This window comes from Podarcis melisellensis (genome assembly GCF_964234715.1).
Source record: "Podarcis melisellensis genome assembly, chromosome: W".
Lineage (NCBI taxonomy): Eukaryota > Metazoa > Chordata > Lepidosauria > Squamata > Lacertidae > Podarcis > Podarcis melisellensis.
In genome coordinates, this window is record NC_138535.1 from 41,893 (window position 1) to 59,483 (window position 17,591).

General features: G+C 45.4%; 1 protein-coding gene and 1 long non-coding RNA gene across 3 annotated transcripts in view; both read right to left on the reverse strand.

The window, feature by feature from the left end:
• Positions 1 to 3,535: 3,535 nt before the first annotated feature.
• LOC309361253 (uncharacterized protein) overlaps positions 3,536 to 17,591 on the reverse strand; it is a gene marked incomplete at its 3' end in the record, with an annotated part of 372,157 nt that continues 358,101 nt past the window's right edge. Inside the window, exon 2 of the mRNA XM_081896162.1 lies at positions 3,536 to 5,598. Coding sequence (XP_081752288.1) covers positions 3,536 to 4,636 — 1,101 coding nt within the window. The 5' untranslated portion in view covers positions 4,637 to 5,598. The remainder of the gene's footprint in view (positions 5,599 to 17,591) is intronic.
• Positions 10,061 to 11,727, reverse strand: LOC309361340. 2 transcript variants are annotated; one of them, XR_014164437.1, is made up of 3 exons: positions 11,658 to 11,721; positions 10,361 to 10,837; positions 10,061 to 10,095 (listed from the first exon to the last, which is right to left on the reverse strand). It is a non-coding gene; the product is annotated as an uncharacterized lncRNA (long non-coding RNA). The 2 variants fall into 2 exon arrangements; XR_014164438.1 differs by lacking the exon at positions 10,061 to 10,095 and having other exon boundaries at positions 10,392 to 10,837; positions 11,654 to 11,727.

Below are 17,591 nucleotides of genomic sequence, written 5' to 3' on the forward strand. Positions count from 1 at the left end.
AAAATAACAAACTATTAGATCTAGAAGGCTTTGATAATAGATTTGGTTGGCACGCTTACTTATGGTTGGAGAAGAAGAAAACTCACAAGGGTTTTGACAATCATATCTTCAGGAGCTCCATAATAGAAATATGGGATAGGTACAAAAATATACTGGAACCCAAAGTTCCACACTGGTTGTCACCATTAGAGGTAATGAGTGTAAAGAAAATCAATATGAGAGGAAATTGGATAACCTATGGTGAGTTAGTAATGAAAGAGGGGGGGGGGGAAATGGAAAATGAAGCCATATGAACAAGTAAAAGAGCATGTCTATGATTGGTTGCATTATCTTCAGGTAAATGAAAGGTTCAAAAAGGACCTTAAAGAGAGGGGGTATACAGAGAAAGAATCGAAATTTCAAACAGAGATAATTGACAATGATGTTAAGACAATGTCAAAAATGTACAAAATACTTTTGGAATGGCAAACAAAAGACGAGGAGATAAAGTCGGTTATGATACACTGGGCCAGAGATTTTGGTTAAAATATACAATTGGAGGATTGGGAAAAGGTATGGAATGAAAATATGAAATTTACTGCATGTACGGCGTTAAAGGAGAATATTATGAAAATGGTATATAGATGGCACATTACACCCGTAAAGTTAGCAAAAATGTATAAAACATGTAATAAGTGTTGGAAATGTAAAGAAAAAGAAGGTTCATTTTTTCATATGTGGTGGGAATGTAAGAAGGTAAAGGGTTTCTGGGAAATGATATATAATGAATTGAAAAAGATGTTTAAATATATGTTTGTTAAAAAAAACAGAAGCCTTTTTGTTAGGAATAACAGGAAGAGAGATAAATAGAAGTGATTATAAACTTTTTCAGTACGCAGTAACAGCGGCAAGAACATTAATGGCCCAAAAATGGAAACAAGAGGAATTACCGACTTTGAATGAGTGGAGAACGAAACTTATGGACTATGCAGAACTGGATAAAATGACTGGGAAAATCAGATACCAGAAAGATCACAAATTCATCGAGGACTGGGGAAAGTTTACGGATTATCTGAAAACTATATGTGACGAACAGACAACGCTAGTGGGTTTTAAGGAGGCTTTGTGATAACACAAGGTGTATTGTAAAAAAGAAATAGAGATGGAAGGTTAATAGTAAATTGGCAATATTACATAGAAAATGTGTGAAGATAGGAAAAATGGATGATTGAGGGAGGTGCTGGTGGAAGTTCAAAAATCAGCAAATTTGTAAGCATGGTTGTATGAATAATTTGTAAAAGAAAAACTTAATAAAAATTTATATATATAAAAAATACAGTCTCTTTGCTTTGATCTATTTACAAGCAGGGAAGGCAGACTTCCTGTTTATACCTTCCCGTTTCGGTGTCGAATTTAGTTCAATATAGTCCTACTCACGGGTAGTTGCTTTTAAGTCCAATTGTCCCAGGAAAAAGTCAGCGCTCTCCGATAACGGCTGTGCGGCTTCACTCCGTGGAAGATGCAGTCGACTCTCAGCACTGCGCCTCACCCCCGTCCTGCCCCGGAGCCCTTAGAAGGATTCCTTTGCAACTTGGGGGGTGCAAATGGTGCCCGCCGAGTCCCCACGTTCGCAGCCTTCCCCCGCCTGCAATTTTTAAAGGGTCCCCGCTTTGCCGCAGCGGTGAGACCCGATCCCGCGGAGACAGTCCCTCTGAGACTCAGAGGGAATCCACCATGGATTGTTGGCGCTGACCCGGAAGTCTCCACTCTGGCACACATTTTGAAAGCGAATGTCTAGGTGTTTAGTCCTGGCCTTGAATTGACCCGTCTCGGCCAAACGAAGGCATGGTCGATTGTCCTCGAAAACACGTATCGGCAGACAATCCACTCCGCAGAGCTCCTGCAGTAAGCAAGCATAGAACTCTACTTCTCTGCATATCTCTGAAAGAGCACTGAACTCAGCCTCAGTGGATGAGAGCGCTATAAGACTTTGCTTCTTGGACCTCCATCCAACTACTGAGTTTCCAAACCTCACCACTATGCCAGACACAGACTTGCGATCCTCAAGATTAGCCCAGTCTGAGTCCACAAAACAAGTCAGTTTGACTTCTCCTTGTGCTGGCAACCTAAGACAAAAATCTTTGGTTTCCTGCAAATACCTCAGAACTCTCTTGATGCCACTCCAGGCTTGCACACTAGGGTTTGAAGCTTCCCTGCTGAGCAGATTGACAGCAAACGCTATATCAGGTCTGCTCCACTGGGACAAGTACAGCAAACTCCCTAGGGCTGACTGAATCACTTCAGCATTTTCGAACACAGCGCGTTCTACTTGTTGGCTGTCCTTCACAAAACTAGTCTCCATAGGACTTCTCACTCCTGCACAATCACTCATCCTGAACTTCTGAAGCAGTTGCTCAATTTTACCTCTCTGGCTGAGCAAGAAGCTTCCATCCTGTGCTCGGTCAACACTGACACCTAGATAAGTTTTGACAGCACCAAGCAGGTGAAGAAGGCTCACTCTTTAGCTCAGACTTGACACTTGCCTGAGGAGGTGTTCTAGGTTCCCCCCCCTCTGAGGGATCCTGAGCTGTCCCTGCCTTGGACTCTGTCCCTGTGGTGGACCCTGTTGCTCTGGACCATGGTCCCCAGCAACAAGTTCCTCTTCCTCCTCAACGTCTGAGTCATAGAACGGCTGTGGAATCATGTCTGGATTAGCGTGCAGACATTTCCACCCGGCTTGCTCACAGAACTCAGCGCTATTGCTGATAACCAACCTAGACTGATTTCCACTTGGGTACGCAAACCGCCAGGCCTTTGAGCCAGGCTCATATCCTACAAAGATCATTCTTTTAGATCTTGGCTCACCTTTCTTGCGTAGAGCCTTTGGAATAAGCACCCAGGCCTCACAACCAAACACACGAAGGTAGTGTACCTTAGGCTTCTTTCCATGCAGCAAGAAATAAGGTGTATTTCCTACACTAGAGTTGTACACTCTATTCTGCGTATGAACCACAAATCTCCAAGCCTCAGACCAATATTTCTGGGGTAGCCCTGCGTCCCACAGGATCGCAGACACAGCTTCCTCCACCGTCCTGTTCTTTCTCTCTGCCAGCCCATTCTGTTGCGGAGAGTAAGGAGCGGACAGTCTGTAGCTAATCCCCTTCTCCCTGAAGAAATCCTGTAAAGCAGAACCAGTAAATTCAGAACCTCTGTCACTTTGAAAGCCACGCACTTTGGTGGAAAAGGTTACCTCAACAGCGGTGATCCAATCCCTGATCATTTTAGCCGCCTCCCCTTTTTTTCTCCGAGAAAAGGTCCAAGCAGACCTCGAAAAATCATCAACCAGAAGCAGAGAGTACTTTGATCCCCCCCCCCCAGTGACTCAACTGACATGGGTCCACACAAATCTGCATGAATTAATTCAAAGGGTTGTGTGGTCTGTCTCTCTGACTTTGGATAGGAGCATGTCACAATTTTCGCTTGTTTACATGCATTGCAATCTAAAAATTTGTCACAACCATTAAATTTGCACCCTTGTGTCAGTTCTGGTGCTTTCTTAAGATACCCCCAATTCAGATGGGCGAAGCGTCTGTCCCAACAAATTCAGATGGGCGAAGCGCCTGTGCGAACAACCATGGTGGGGTGCTACATTCACACATTGCCCCTTCGCATCTTCGGTGTCATCCTGTCCTGTAGGAAAAGGCACATTTACAACAAACAAATTGCCTTTAGACTGCACTGTGTACACATGTTTCCCATCCTTGGAAAATTCACATTTGGTACCTGCAAAAGACACATGATAACCATCAGCGAGTAAATCATGTACACTTAACAAACAGTTAGTTAAACTGGGCACTGCATAAGCTTTGACTTCATGCTTAAGAAAAGGACAGAAGAAAAAGCCTGTCTCTGTTAGCCTTCTTCTACTTCCATCCGCGATCGTCACAAATCTATCAGGTTTTACTGTCCTGCAATTCCTTAAAAGACCACTAGATGGCACTAGCGTGTTTGTCGCCCCAGAGTCGATGACGACAGTAAGAAAGTCTTGTTGTTGACATTCCTGGGTCGCCAAGGCAACAATTTCCTCGCTACCCCCCTCCTTGGGGCCTCTGCAGATGTCCTCTTTGGTTGTCACGGCAACAGACTCCCCCCAGCAGGGAGACTTGCCCACGACCTTCACAGCTTCCATAGATGCAACTCTCTCAGTTGCCTTGGAAACCAGACTGCTCCCGGCGTTCTCACGCAGCTCCTCCTGATAGCCGCCCGCTATCAGCAAAGTTCCCAGCTGCGCGACCTTGAAGCCTCTAGCTGGATTCAGCTTCGCATGGCTAGGCTCCAGCTCACGTTGTAAACAACTCTTGGCAGCTTTTGGAGAAAGAGGCGTCTCTGAGCTGTTACTGCTCACTGCCCCCCCACTACTCACGGGGTCTCCAGGACGTTTGCCTGCACCCCCTCTGATGGGTATGGGGCTCCCATCTCTTGGCCTCTCTCCTGGCTCCTCACACAAACACGTTGCAGCATGCAAACAGCTCCCAGGCTCAGCAAAAGCACCAGCAGCATTGCCAGCAACAGCAACAGTGCCTTCGCCCCCCCCCCCGTGGGGACTCATGGCTCCTCCCAGCTGTGTATTGGATCTCAAGAATGTGGCCGGCGCCATCTTGCCTCTCCATTTCGGATGCAGCCACGTCTCGGCCCTTGCTTCCCACCCCAGCTCCACAAGCCTCTCGGAGTGATTGCCAAGCGGCCTCTGGCCTTTTTGCACCCAGGACAACTGGCACTAGATGAGCATCCACATTTTCTGGCAAAAAAGCAAGCATACGCTTCTCCACTTCACTTTGCTCTGCAGCCTTTTTAGCCTCCGCTTTCCCAGCTGCATGCTGTGGAGGCTGGACTACGTCCCAGAGCTGCTCCCCCACCAACAAGAGTTCCACTTCAAAACTCCACTGTAGCCAATTTTGACTATTCAGTTTCTTACATGGCAGTTTAAACTCAAAGCCATGTCCTTGGGGCTGTGCCATGCCTCCCTTCTCCCTTCTGTGGCGTTTACAGTACTCACTCATTTCTGCCAACTGGGTGTTCCAGAAAGACCTGGCATTGCAGCTCCCTTGCTCCGTCAGCCTCCTCCGATCTGCCCTTTACTTTCTTTGAAGCCTTGGCAGTCGATCAAGCTGACGTTCAGCCTTTTAAAGCTTCAAAGCCCTTTCTCACACGCTTGGTGTTGATCCATAACCTCTTGGATAGTTTTATTGCTTTATTGTTCGGCGTCCAGCCACACTTCCCCCTGCGAGCCTCTGCAGGTCGTAAAGCAATTAGCAATTAGCAAAGTTGCACAGCAGTTGTGTGTCGAAAGAGCAGTAAATCAGTCCCAAACATTTCTTCTGTCCTAAAGTCTCTTTATTGAAAACAAATAGCGTATTTACAATCTCCAACAGCCATCCGTGTTAAGCTGCATCTTCTCTCTCTGCTTGCAGCGTCTTAACTAACTGCTTTCGATTTCCACTCGGCTCACAGCATTCCAAGCTGCTTTCGTCAAGTCCTGGCTTACTTCCCTTGTAAGCCCCACCTCTCAGGCTCGAGGCATAGAAGGTTAACCCTTCACTACACCCAACAAGGTATGTGCTCTTGCCCCGGGAAGCCTGCCAGTTCCTAATTAATGGCTTTAAGGCTGGACTTTGAACTTTTAAGCCAAAGCAGCCGTTTGCTGAGGCAGAGGCTTGAGAGGCTTGAAATCGAAAGTGCTTTTGGAATGCAGCTGCTGTAAACAGACACAGCTTGCTTTAAAGCAGCAGAGATGGATAATGCAAGGCTCGCTGATGCTTTTGGAATTCCAAAGCTCAATAAAAAGAATTGCGCGGAATGGGTGTTGTATGCAGAAGCACTGCTACAAAAAGAGGGTCTGTTCAATGTCATAACAGATGCCCCCCCCCCAGCTCCGATGACGGATGAATGGAGAGCTAAGGATTCAAAAGCAAGGGGAACTCTTACGCTGATTGTATCCCCAGAAGAGCTATGTCTATTGCGTGATAAGACCTCAGCCAAAGAAATCTGGGACACTTTAAGAGACACTCATTTGAGAACAGAAGCTGGTGCTTCTTTGTTCTACTATGCCAAGTTGCATGATATGGCACTTGCTGAAGGTGCAGATGTGCGTGCTCATTTGATGGAGATGCAGAATCTCAGACATGAGCTGCAACAGAGAGGAATCACTTTTCCAGAGGCTGTGTATTCCTTCATGATACTACATTCTTTGGGTTCAAGTTGGGAATCCATTGCCACTCAGATTGCTGTTTTGCCAACTGCTCAGCTCATGGTAGCGCATGTTACTGCTGTTGTTCTGAACGAAGCGGACCGGCGTAGTGCTAGCTGCATCGGTAAGGGGGAGTCTTCACAGACGTCATCCCAGTATGCAGTGGAACCACTAGATGGCGCCAAAGCTTTGAAGGCAGAGAAATGCTACTTGTGTGGACGTCTGGGCCATATGAAAAGGGAATGCAAGTATCCCAACAAGGCCAAGACAGAGCAGCGCAGCGAAAGCTGATCGCATGGCAAAGGCAAAGGTCCGGTGTCCAGGACAACGCAACACAATATGGTTTCACGCTTCACTCCAAAGGTTGCAAAGGTCCAGAAGACGTCTAGATCTTTCTTCGTCATGGATTCAGGAGCCACCCACCACATTTGCAACGACAAGGGACTGTTCGTGTCTTTTACACCACAGGAAGGTGAGATTCACCAGGCGGATGACCACACGATCTACAGTCAAGGCTACGGAACTGTTGTTCTTCACAGTTTGGACTTGTCGATACATGACGTTCTCTACGTTCCAGATGCTGCACACAATCTACTCAGCGTCGCGCAGCTGAATGAACAGAACATTGACGTTTCCTTCAAGAACAAGAAGTGCACCATCACAAAGAAAAACGATTATGTATTGCATGCTGAATATGTTGATCGTTTGTTTGTATTGTATTATGATGATGTTGTGCAGGATGAGACTTGTTGCATTGCAGGTTCTAACAAGGTTTTGCATGCAGGATGTATTCATGATTTTCACAGAAAATTTGGTCATTTACACTTTGAGGCAGTATCCAAAATGCCTGCCTTGGTTGAAGGTATGACTATTAAACCCTGCAGGTACCACATGAAGTGTAAGGCATGTGCAGCAAGCAAGGTGAAAATGGCTGCGAAAGGTAAGGTGTCTAGTAGGCAAACTACAGAACCATACCAGGTTATGCATAATGATCTAGTTGGTTCACTATCGCCCTCTTTGGGTGGAAACAGGTACTTCATGGTTCTCATTGATACATTTTGCATATATCATAGAATCATAGAATCATAGAGTTGGAAGAGACCACAAGGGCCATCGAGTCCAACCCCCTGCCAAGCAGGAAACACCATCAGAGCACTCCTGACATATGGTTGTCAAGCCTCTGCTTAAAGACCTCCAAAGAAGGAGACTCCACCACACTCCTTGGCAGCAAATTCCACTGTTGAACAGCTCTTACTGTCAGGAAGTTCTTCCTAATGTTTAGGTGGAATCTTCTTTCTTGTAGTTTGGATCCATTGCTCCGTGTCCGCTTCTCTGGAGCAGCAGAAAACAACCTTTCTCCCTCCTCTATGTGACATCCTTTTATATATTTGAACATGGCTATCATATCACCCCTTAACCTCCTCTTCTCCAGGCTAAACATGCCCAGCTCCCTTAGCCGTTCCTCATAAGGCATCGTTTCCAGGCCTTTGACCATTTTGGTTGCCCTCCTCTGGACACGTTCCAGTTTGTCAGTGTCCTTCTTGAACTGTGGTGCCCAGAACTGGACACAGTACTCCAGGTGAGGTCTGACCAGAGCAGAATACAGTGGCACTATTACTTCCCTTGATCTAGATGCTATACTCCTATTGATGCAGCCAAGAATTGCATTGGCCTTTTTAGCTGCCGCGTCACACTGTTGGCTCATGTCAAGTTTGTGGTCAACCAAGACTCCTAGATCCTTTTCACATGTACTGCTCTCAAGCCAGGTGTCACCCATCGTGTATTTGTGCGTCTCATTTTTTTTGCCCAAGTGCAATACTTTACATTTCTCCCTGTTAAAATTCATCTTGTTTGTTTTGGCCCAGTTCTCTAATCTGTCAAGGTCGTTTTGAAGTGTGATCCTGTCCTTTGGGGTGTTAGCCACCCCTCCCAGTTTGGTGTTATCTGCAAATTTGATCAGGATGCCCTTGAGTCCATCATCCAAGTCGTTGATAAAGATGTTGAATAAGACCGGGCCCAAGACAGAACCCTGTGGCACCCCACTAGTCACTCTTCTCCAGGATGAAGAGGAACCATTGATGAGCACCCTTTGGGTTCGGTCAGTCAGCCAGTTACAAATCCACTGAGTGGTAGCATAGTCAAGACCGCATTTTACCAGCTTCTTTACAAGAATATCATGGGGCACCTTGTCAAATGCCTTGCTGAAATCAAGGTAGGCTACATCCACTGCGTTCCCTTCATCTACCAGGCTTGTAATTCTGTCAAAAAACGAGATCAGGTTAGTCTGACATAACTTATTTTTCAGAAATCCATGCTGATTATTGGTGATCACAGCATTCCTTTCTAGGTGCTCACAGACTGTTTACTTAATGATCTGCTCCAGAATCTTCCCTGGTATTGATGTCAGACTGACTGGGCGGTAATTATTTGGGTCCTCTCTTTTCCCCTTTTTGAAAATAGGGACAACATTTGCCCTCCTCCAGTCTGCCGGGACTTCGCCTGTTCTCCAGGAATTCTCAAAGATGACTGCCAGTGGTTCTGAGATCACATCTGCCAGTTCTTTTAATACTCTTGGATGCAGTTCATCTGGCCCTGGAGACTAGCCATCTAGACTAGCCAAGTATTCTTGTACTATCTCCTTAGTTATTCTGGGCTGTGTTTCCTCTGCTGAATCATTTGCTCCAAATTCTTCAGGTCGCGCATTGTTTTCTTTATCGGAGAAGACTGAGGCAAAGAAGGCATTGAGGAGTTCAGCCCTTTTTGTGTCCCCTGTTTGCATTTCACCGTCTTCTCCTCTGAGTGACCCCACTGTTTCTTTGTTCTTCCTTTTGCTACGAACATACCCATAAAAGCCTTTTCTGTTGCTTTTAACCTCTCTAGCAAGCCTGAGTTCATTCTGTGCTTTAGCTTTTCTGGCTTTGTGTCTACACGTGCTGGCTATTTGTTTGAATTCCTCTTTGGTGGTTTCCCCCCTTTTCCATTTTTTGTACACATCCTTTTTAAATCTTAACTCAGTTAAAAGTTCTTTAGATAGCCACCCTGGCTTCTTTAGGCACCTTCCATGTTTCCGTCTCATTGGTATTGCCTGAAGTTGTGCTTTTACTATCTCCCTCTTAACAAACTCCCAGCCATCATGAACTCCCTTTCCTTTTAGTATTACTGTCCATGGGATCTCACCCAGCACTTCCCTAAGTTTTATGAAGTCGGCTTTCTTAAAGTCAAGAAATTGAGTCCTAGTATGCTTGGCTGCTCCTTTCCGCTGTATAGTAAACTTCAGAAGAGCATGATCACTCACGCCTAATGATCCTTCCACTTCTACCCCACTAACAAGGTCATCAACATTGGTTAGGACCAGATCTAAAATGGCTGTTCCTCTTGTTGCTTCTCCCACTTTCTGGACAATGAAGTTGTGTGCAAGGCCAGTGAGGAATCTGTTTGACCTTATGCTCTTGGCTGAGTTTGACATCCAACAAATATCCGGGTAATTGAAGTCCCCCATTACTACTATCTCCCTTCCTTTTGCATGCTTGGTCATCTGTTCCAGGAAGGCATCATCTATGTCCTCCGTTTGGCTTGGGGATCTATAGTAAACTCCCACAATGAGGTCACTGTTATTCTTCTCTCCCTTAATTTTGACCCAAATGCTCTCACTTTGGCTTTGAGGTTCTAAAACTTGGATCTTTTCACAGGTATACACATCCCTGACATATAACGCCACTCCGCCTCCTTTCTTGTCTGGTCTGTTTCTCTGAAATAGATTGTATCCCTCCATTATTACATTCCAATTGTGGGACTTATCCCACCAGGTTCCAGTGATGCGCGCGCCGCTGCCCTGCAAGCTCTGATAAGCTCCTCCCACAGCTAATCACCTGCCTCAACAGGAACCCTGCCCCCTCTGACCCTTGCACAGGGAGAGCAGTTAGTTAGTTAGTTTGATTTATTACGGCCATTGGCCCATATCTAAAACAATACATCAAAATTTATCCATTAACAATACAATTTAAACAGTTCCAAGTTAAAACACCCATATAAAAACAAATTTACTTCAAGTAAACACTATACACAATAAGCTCCCTCTATGTCAACCACAATTCAAATCCCTCAGATTTTGGGGGAGAGCAGCTAATCAGCCACAAAGAAACACACACACAAGAAAACCCTTTTTGCTCCTTCTTCAGCTGCTGCCCTGCAAGCTCTGATAAGCTCCTCCCACAGCTAATCACCTGCCTCAACAGAAACCCTGCCCCCTCTGACCTTTGCACAGGGAGAGCAGCTAATCAGCCACAAAGAAACACACACACACAAGAAAACCCTTTTTGCTCCTTCTTCAGCTGCTGCCCTGCAAGCTCTGATAAGCTCCTCCCACAGCTAATCACCTGCCTCAACAGAAACCCTGCCCCCTCTGACCTTTGCACAGGGAGAGCAGCTAATCAGCCACAAAGAAACACACACACAAGAAAACCCTTTTTGCTCCTTCTTCAGCTGCTGCCCTGCAAGCTCTGATAAGCTCCTCCCACAGCTAATCACCTGCCTCAACAGAAACCCTGCCCCCTCTGACCATTGCACAGGGAGAGCAGCTAATCAGCCACAAAGAAACACACACTGTCAGAGCTGCCCGAGGTCCCAGCTCACAAAGGACCAACGCCAGTTCGTTACTATTTACAAAGGTCTTTATTGCAGTTCAGTTTTGATTTCAAAGCCGCAGCGCGCAGCCCTACGTCTTAAACTCTAGACCGCTGAAGCTCCGTCTGAATCTCCTCCCCCCAGACACCAGTTTAAGACTCTAGCCTTGCTCCACCTCTTCCTTTGCTCTTTCCTCCTCTGGGTCCGCCTGTCCGCTGGGGTCTCGCTCCTTCTACACTCTTCTGACGCTGATTCCCCTGAGTCTTCCCCCTCTCTCCGGCGGGCTTTAGGACCTGGTTCCCAATCCGTGTTTCCTGCTGTGCCACGTGCCTGCACATTCGAACTTGGCGCGCGCGCCCAGCCGGCAACTTTCCTCCTGACCGTTACACTGTTCCTGTCACTGCTTTCCCCTTCGGGGAGGCTAGCTGAAACTGACTTCCCCTCCGTTCCCTCACTCTGCGATGGAGGCGTGGCCAGCTCTGACTCATCTTCTCTCCCTGCTGGGGGAGACGCTGGCCCTGATCCATGGGACCCTTCCCCCCCACTACGCTCTGGTGGGGAAGCTGGTCCTGATCTCCAGCTGCTGCTTTGGGAGTCCCCGCTGGCCTCTTGTTTCTGGTGCGTCCCCCCTGGCACTCCCCTTGCCCTGGCCATCGGCGCCCCCCTCTGGGAATCTTCTGATTCGCTGGAGAAGCTCATGGAATCTCTCGGGTCACTGTCATACTCCCCTAAGCTTCCCTCAGATTCTTCCCCTTCGCTCTCCATTCCCTCTCTCCCCTGTGCCTCTGCTCCTGAGCTCCTGACACACACACACACACACAAGAAAACCCTTTTTGCTCCTTCTTCAGCTGCTGCCCTGCAAGCTCATATAACAATATTTATGTGTTCAATCTCAAGCAGAAATCAGAAGCTTTTCAAAGGTTCAAGGAATTCTGTGCTTGGTTGGAAAATGTGCATGGTAAGAAGATAAAGATTTTTTTCACTGATCGCGGGAGGGGAATTCACTTCTCAGCAGTTTTAAGCTTTTCTGACTGAGAAAGGAATTCAACACGATTTGTCTAGTCCTCGTTCACCATGGCAGAATGGACTTTGTGAGAGAGCAAATCAAACATTGCTTCAAGGGTTGAAAACCTTGCTGCATGATGCCAATCTTCCAGAGAGTTATTGGGCAGAATCTTTGAGCTGTTTTGTTTACAGTTATAATTGGAGATTATCATCATTGATTGGTTGTACTCCCTATGAAAAGATGTTTGGCTAGAAACCATACATCAAACACATGAGAATTTTTGGTTCTGACATGTGGGTTCACACACCACAAAGCTCCAAGTTAGGCAAGCGTGGATTGCATGGTATCTTTCTAGGATATCAGAAAGGTTCTTACAGAGTAATGATGACTGACTCTAAGACAATTAGGCTCACTAGAAGTGTTGAGTACAATGCCAAGTGGGGGAAGAATGTGGGAATTTTCCAATGTTATCCTGATGAGAGTGACGAGACCAGGGATAAGCAACAATCACAGCAACAGCCACACCCTACACCAACTGATGAAGGTCCTGATTCTGAATCTGAGACTGAATCGGATGATTCAGAGGATTTCAAGAGCCTCTGAAGGCTCTGATCGAGAATCGGAAGAACCATTGTTCACTATAGGTCACTATTCTCCTAAGAAGGAAGAGGAGAGTGTTGAAGACTTACGGCTAATTCACAGGTCTGAGAGAGCCACTAAAGGTAGACCTCCAAAGAGATTTGCTGATGAATTTGCTAAAACAGCAGTTGCAGCTGTTAAAAGCTCCAAGAAGGTATTTGCACCTTCAAGTTTCCAAGAAATCCAGGCTTTGGATTCAAAGGATGCTGAGCCATGGTTAAATGCCATGAAGGCTGAGCTTGATTTCTTAGAGAGGAACAAAACATGGGGGCTATTTCCAGTAGTTCCAGGAATGAAACTGCTTGGAAGCAAATGGGTCTTCAAAGCAAAGACATATCAAAATGGCAAGATAGTCAGACACAAAGCCAGATTGGTAGCCGGAGGTTTTTCACAGGTACCAGGTGAAGACTATCACGAGACCTACTCACCCACCGTGAGGTATGAGAGCAATTAGGCTTATGCTCAAGCTTGCTGCAGAGGAGAATCTTCACGTTTCTCACCACGACGTGAATACAGCATTTTTGTACGGAGCTCTAGGTGAATCACTTTATATGCTTCCACCTGATGGCGTACAGGTAAAACAGGGATTTGTTTGTTCTCTGAAGAAATCCCTTTATGGTCTCAAACAGAGTGCACGATGTTGGCACACTAAACTCACTGAGGTATTGTTTTCTCTAGGTTTTCAGCAAGGGAAAGCTGATCCATGTGTATTTGTCAAAGAGGAAGGGCAAAAGAAGCTGTATTGCTTGTTTTATGTTGATTATATACTTTTCTTTTGGAAAGATGTCAAAATGTACAATAACGCCCTAGCTCAGCTGAAAGAGCACTTTGACATGAAAGATCTTGGTGAGGTAACCAACTACCTATCTCTGGAAATAGAGAGAGATCAAGATGGTAACATTCTAGTACACCAGTCACGGAAAATTGCTGATGTGTTAAGCAAACTAAACCTGATGGATGCTAACCCTGTAGACACACCGATGACAACAGGTTATCAGGTAGATGACACTGAAGGAGCATTTTCTGACACTACACTGTACAGAAGTGTGCTAGGCAAACTAAACTTCATTGCCAGATGTTCAAGACCCGACATTGCTGTTAGCTGTAATTTACTAAGCAGACAAGTCAACAATCCTACTGTTAAGGATTGGAAAGCTCTGAAACGCATAGCACGCTATTTGAAAGGCACTATGCATGAGGGGCCACTAGGGGCGCATCAGAAGATGGCTGACAATAACATCTCTCCGACCCACACGATGTAATTTGGAGGCTGTGATGGGACTCAAAAGGGACTCGTAACGGTGTCTTATATGCCAGGTAATGAAATTCCTGCTGATGTATTGTCCAAGATTGTATCAAGGGATCAACACTGTTCCTATGTACGAAATTCAACCAAAGGTACTTTCGGATCATAATGCATTAAAGTTTGTAATGAAAGGATTTGAGGAAAAATCTTTTAGGTGGAGATTAAATGAATATCTTCTTGATGACCAAAAGATTGTGGAGAAAGCCCCCCAAAAAATAACAGACTATTTTGTAAATAATTGTAACAAAGGTACAAAAATGAGTACTGTATGGGATGCAAGCAAAGCTGTAATGAGGGGCTTCTTTATTCAACAGAATTCGATTAAGAATAAATACAGAGAAAAAGGAAAGAAAGAGATTTTAAAACAGATAATGGAAAATGAGAAAAAAATAATTAAAAGGCCAAACAATGTGAAAATAAAACAAAACATAAAGATTCTACAATCACAATTTGCAATGATAATTAATAAAGAAGTAGAATGGAATATAAAGAGGATGAAACAAAAAAATTTTGAATTTGCAAACAAATCAGGGAAATTGTTGGCCTGGCAGATTAAGAAAAGGAAGGAACAAAACACAATCAATAGGATCATCGTAGAAGGAAAGGAAATGGAGAATCCGAAAGATATCAGAAGAGGATTTGTGGACTTTTACAGGAATTTATACAAAAAAAAAAAAAAGAAGAGCAACAATAAAAAAATGAAGAATTTTTAAGAACGAAAGGGGTGCAGAAGATCCCGACTGATAGAAAAGACCAACTGAACACCCCAATTGAAAACGATGTGATTGATAAAGCAATTAAAGAGTTGAAAAAAGGAAAAACTCCAGGACCAGGTGGACTTACGGCAAGATATTATAAGGAAATGAGACACATCTTACTTGGGCCTTTAAGAGAAGTTATGAACAACATTTTGAAGGAAAGAGAAATCCCTGACACTTGGAAAGATGCTTTTATTACATTCATTCCTAAACAAGACTCAAATTTGACACAAGTTAAAAATTATAGGCCAATATCTTTATTAAACAATGATTATAAAATATTTGCAAGCATATTAGCGAAAAGGTTGGAAAAAATATTGCAAGATTATATTCATAAAGATCAAGCGGGTTTTCTACCTGGGAGACAGATGAAAGATAATATAAGAAATATAATAGACATTGTGGAATATCTGACTGCCAGGAATGATAAACAAGCTATGCTAATATTTGTGGATGCTGAAAAGGCCTTTGACAATATATCTTGGGAATTTATGTTGAAGAATTTAGAGATGATGGATTTAGGTCAAGGGATTTTCAATGGTATCAAAGCAATATATACAGAACAAACAGCAAAGTTGATAGTAAACAATGTGCTAACGGAAAAGATTAAAATAGCTAAAGGCACAAGACAGGATTGTCCTTTGTCACCATTAATTTTCATCATGGTACTGGAGATTCTCCTAAAATCAGTAAGGAAAAATGAAAAAAATTAAGGGAGTAACAGTTGGTCGAAATGAATATAAAGTTAAAGCATTTGCTGATAATTTGGTTCTAACAGTGGAGGAACCATTAAAAAGTGCTAAAGAAGTACTAGAGGAAATAGAACAATTTGGTAAAATAGCAGGTTTTATTTTGAATAGAAAAAAACCTAAAATGATTGTTAAAAATATGGATCAAGATATGATAGAAATAATGCAACAACAGACTGAGATTGAAGTGGTGAAAAAAGTTAAATACTTGGGAATTTGGGTGACCCCCAAAAATATTGATTTATTTCAAAATAATTATATACCAATGTGGTATGGAATTAAAAGAGATCTAGAGGTGTGAGGAAGGATGAAATTATCATTCTGGGGAAGAATGTCAACGATAAAAATGAGTGTTTTGCCAAAAATGATATTTTTATTCCAGACAATTCCGGTTATAAAAGGGGCAACTATATTTAAGGATTGGCAAAAAATAATTTCAAGGTATATCTGGCAGGGTAAGAAGCCGAGAATACAAATTAAACTGTTGACAGATACGAAAGAAAGAGGAGGCTTCGCCCTGCCGGACTTGAAATTATATTATGAAGCATCTTGCCTCTGTTGGTTAAAGGAGTGGGTGAAATTAGAAAATACGGAACTCTTGGACCTGGAAGGATTTGATAATAGATTTGGATGGCACGCTTATTTATGGTATGATAATGTCAGGGAACTGACATCGGAGCCAGAAGTGGAGGCAGGGCTCCAAAGTGATGCCGGAGAAGGGCTAAGCAGGGAGAGAGGGAACTCATCGGCTGGGGAAGGAAATCAGCGTAACACCAGGGATAAAGGGGGGCGGATGGGGGAATCGGAGAGGGGGCTCCAGGACTCTTTGCCAAAGACCAGCGGGGAGAGCACAGGTCCTCCGCTACCCACACCCACCCTGCGCAGAAGACTTCCGCGCAGGGAAAGTAGGCGTAGACTTGGCGTCAAAGAACTTCTTTGCTGGAAAAAGTTCAAGAAACGCCCACTGACGGATTCTGCTAGCGACTGAACAGCCACGAAGTGAAGGGCTGTCCAGCCAGGAAAGGTTTAACCAGGCTACCTAGCCAGGAGTGGCGGCAACTTACGCACGAGCAACCCCATATAACCATTAAAGCAATCCGTCAGTCCCTGATGTTGCCTGTGCACAGCGACAGGCAGGCAGCACCATGAGCCAAACCGGAGGAGCGGGCGCCACGGAGCAAGCAGCTGGAGTGCAAAATCTGGTGGAGAGGAACCGAGATTTGGAACAGCATGTGGCGCTGCTGACGGCGCGGCTAGACGAAAGGCGGGCTCAGGATGCACAGGTCAGACCCACCCCCGTCGCAAGGAAGGTACCAGGACTGGTACACAAGTTTGGGGGAAAGCCCCAGGACTATAACGCGTTCCGAATGGAAATAGAGTACGCTTTGGAACTGCAGCATAATGACATTGCTGATGATGGGGAAAGGGTAGCCTATATTGTCGGGCATCTCCAGGATGAGGCCCGGGAATGGATCAGGCCCCTAATGGCGACACAAAATGCTGCCTTGAAGGACCTTAGGAAAATTTTTGGCACGATGGATGCAATGTATTCCAGTGAAGTGGAGCAAAATGTGACACGACGGGAATTGATGGGGTGCAAGCAGGGGAGCCAATCAGTTAGAGACTACTGGTCACGTTTTGCGATGCTGATCCACCGGCTCTGGTGGGATCTGGACTCTGAACCCATTCAAATGTTGTTTGAGGAGGGGTTGTCCCCAACGGTGAAGGACGAGCTTTCCCGCGCGCCCCGCCCGCAGTCGATGGATCAGCTGACCAAGGCTGTGCTTGCGATTGGAGTACGACAGGAAGCGCAGGCTCAGGAGAAGCGCGAAGGGAGAGGGGAACGTTGCCATGACTACCGCATTCCTGAAATGCCGAGGCAGCCTTCCCAGCCGGCTGAGCCAATGGAAATAGATGGTGCGCGCGCGTGCGAGGTTTCAAACTCCAGTGAAGGTTGCAAGAAGGAGGGAAAGGATTGGAAAACCACCAAGAAGTGTTTCCTTTGCCAACGGCGAGGACATTTTGCCAGGGTCTGCCCTCAAAGAAAGGCATGGCAAGGGATGGTGGGAGCCGCTGGCGGTGAGGAGAAGGAGGAAAAGGGGCAGGCGCAGGGAAACGCCAACGCTTGGCTGCCAGTCAGCGGGCACAGCAGCCAGGCCAGCAACCAATAGAAGTGCCCCAGCCAGACCCCCCAAGGCAGCTATAGCCATAGAAGTGGTGCTAGAACTCCCGAATGGGCACCCAGTCAAGGTGAAGGGGCTGCTGGATTCAGGCAGCTCCTGCA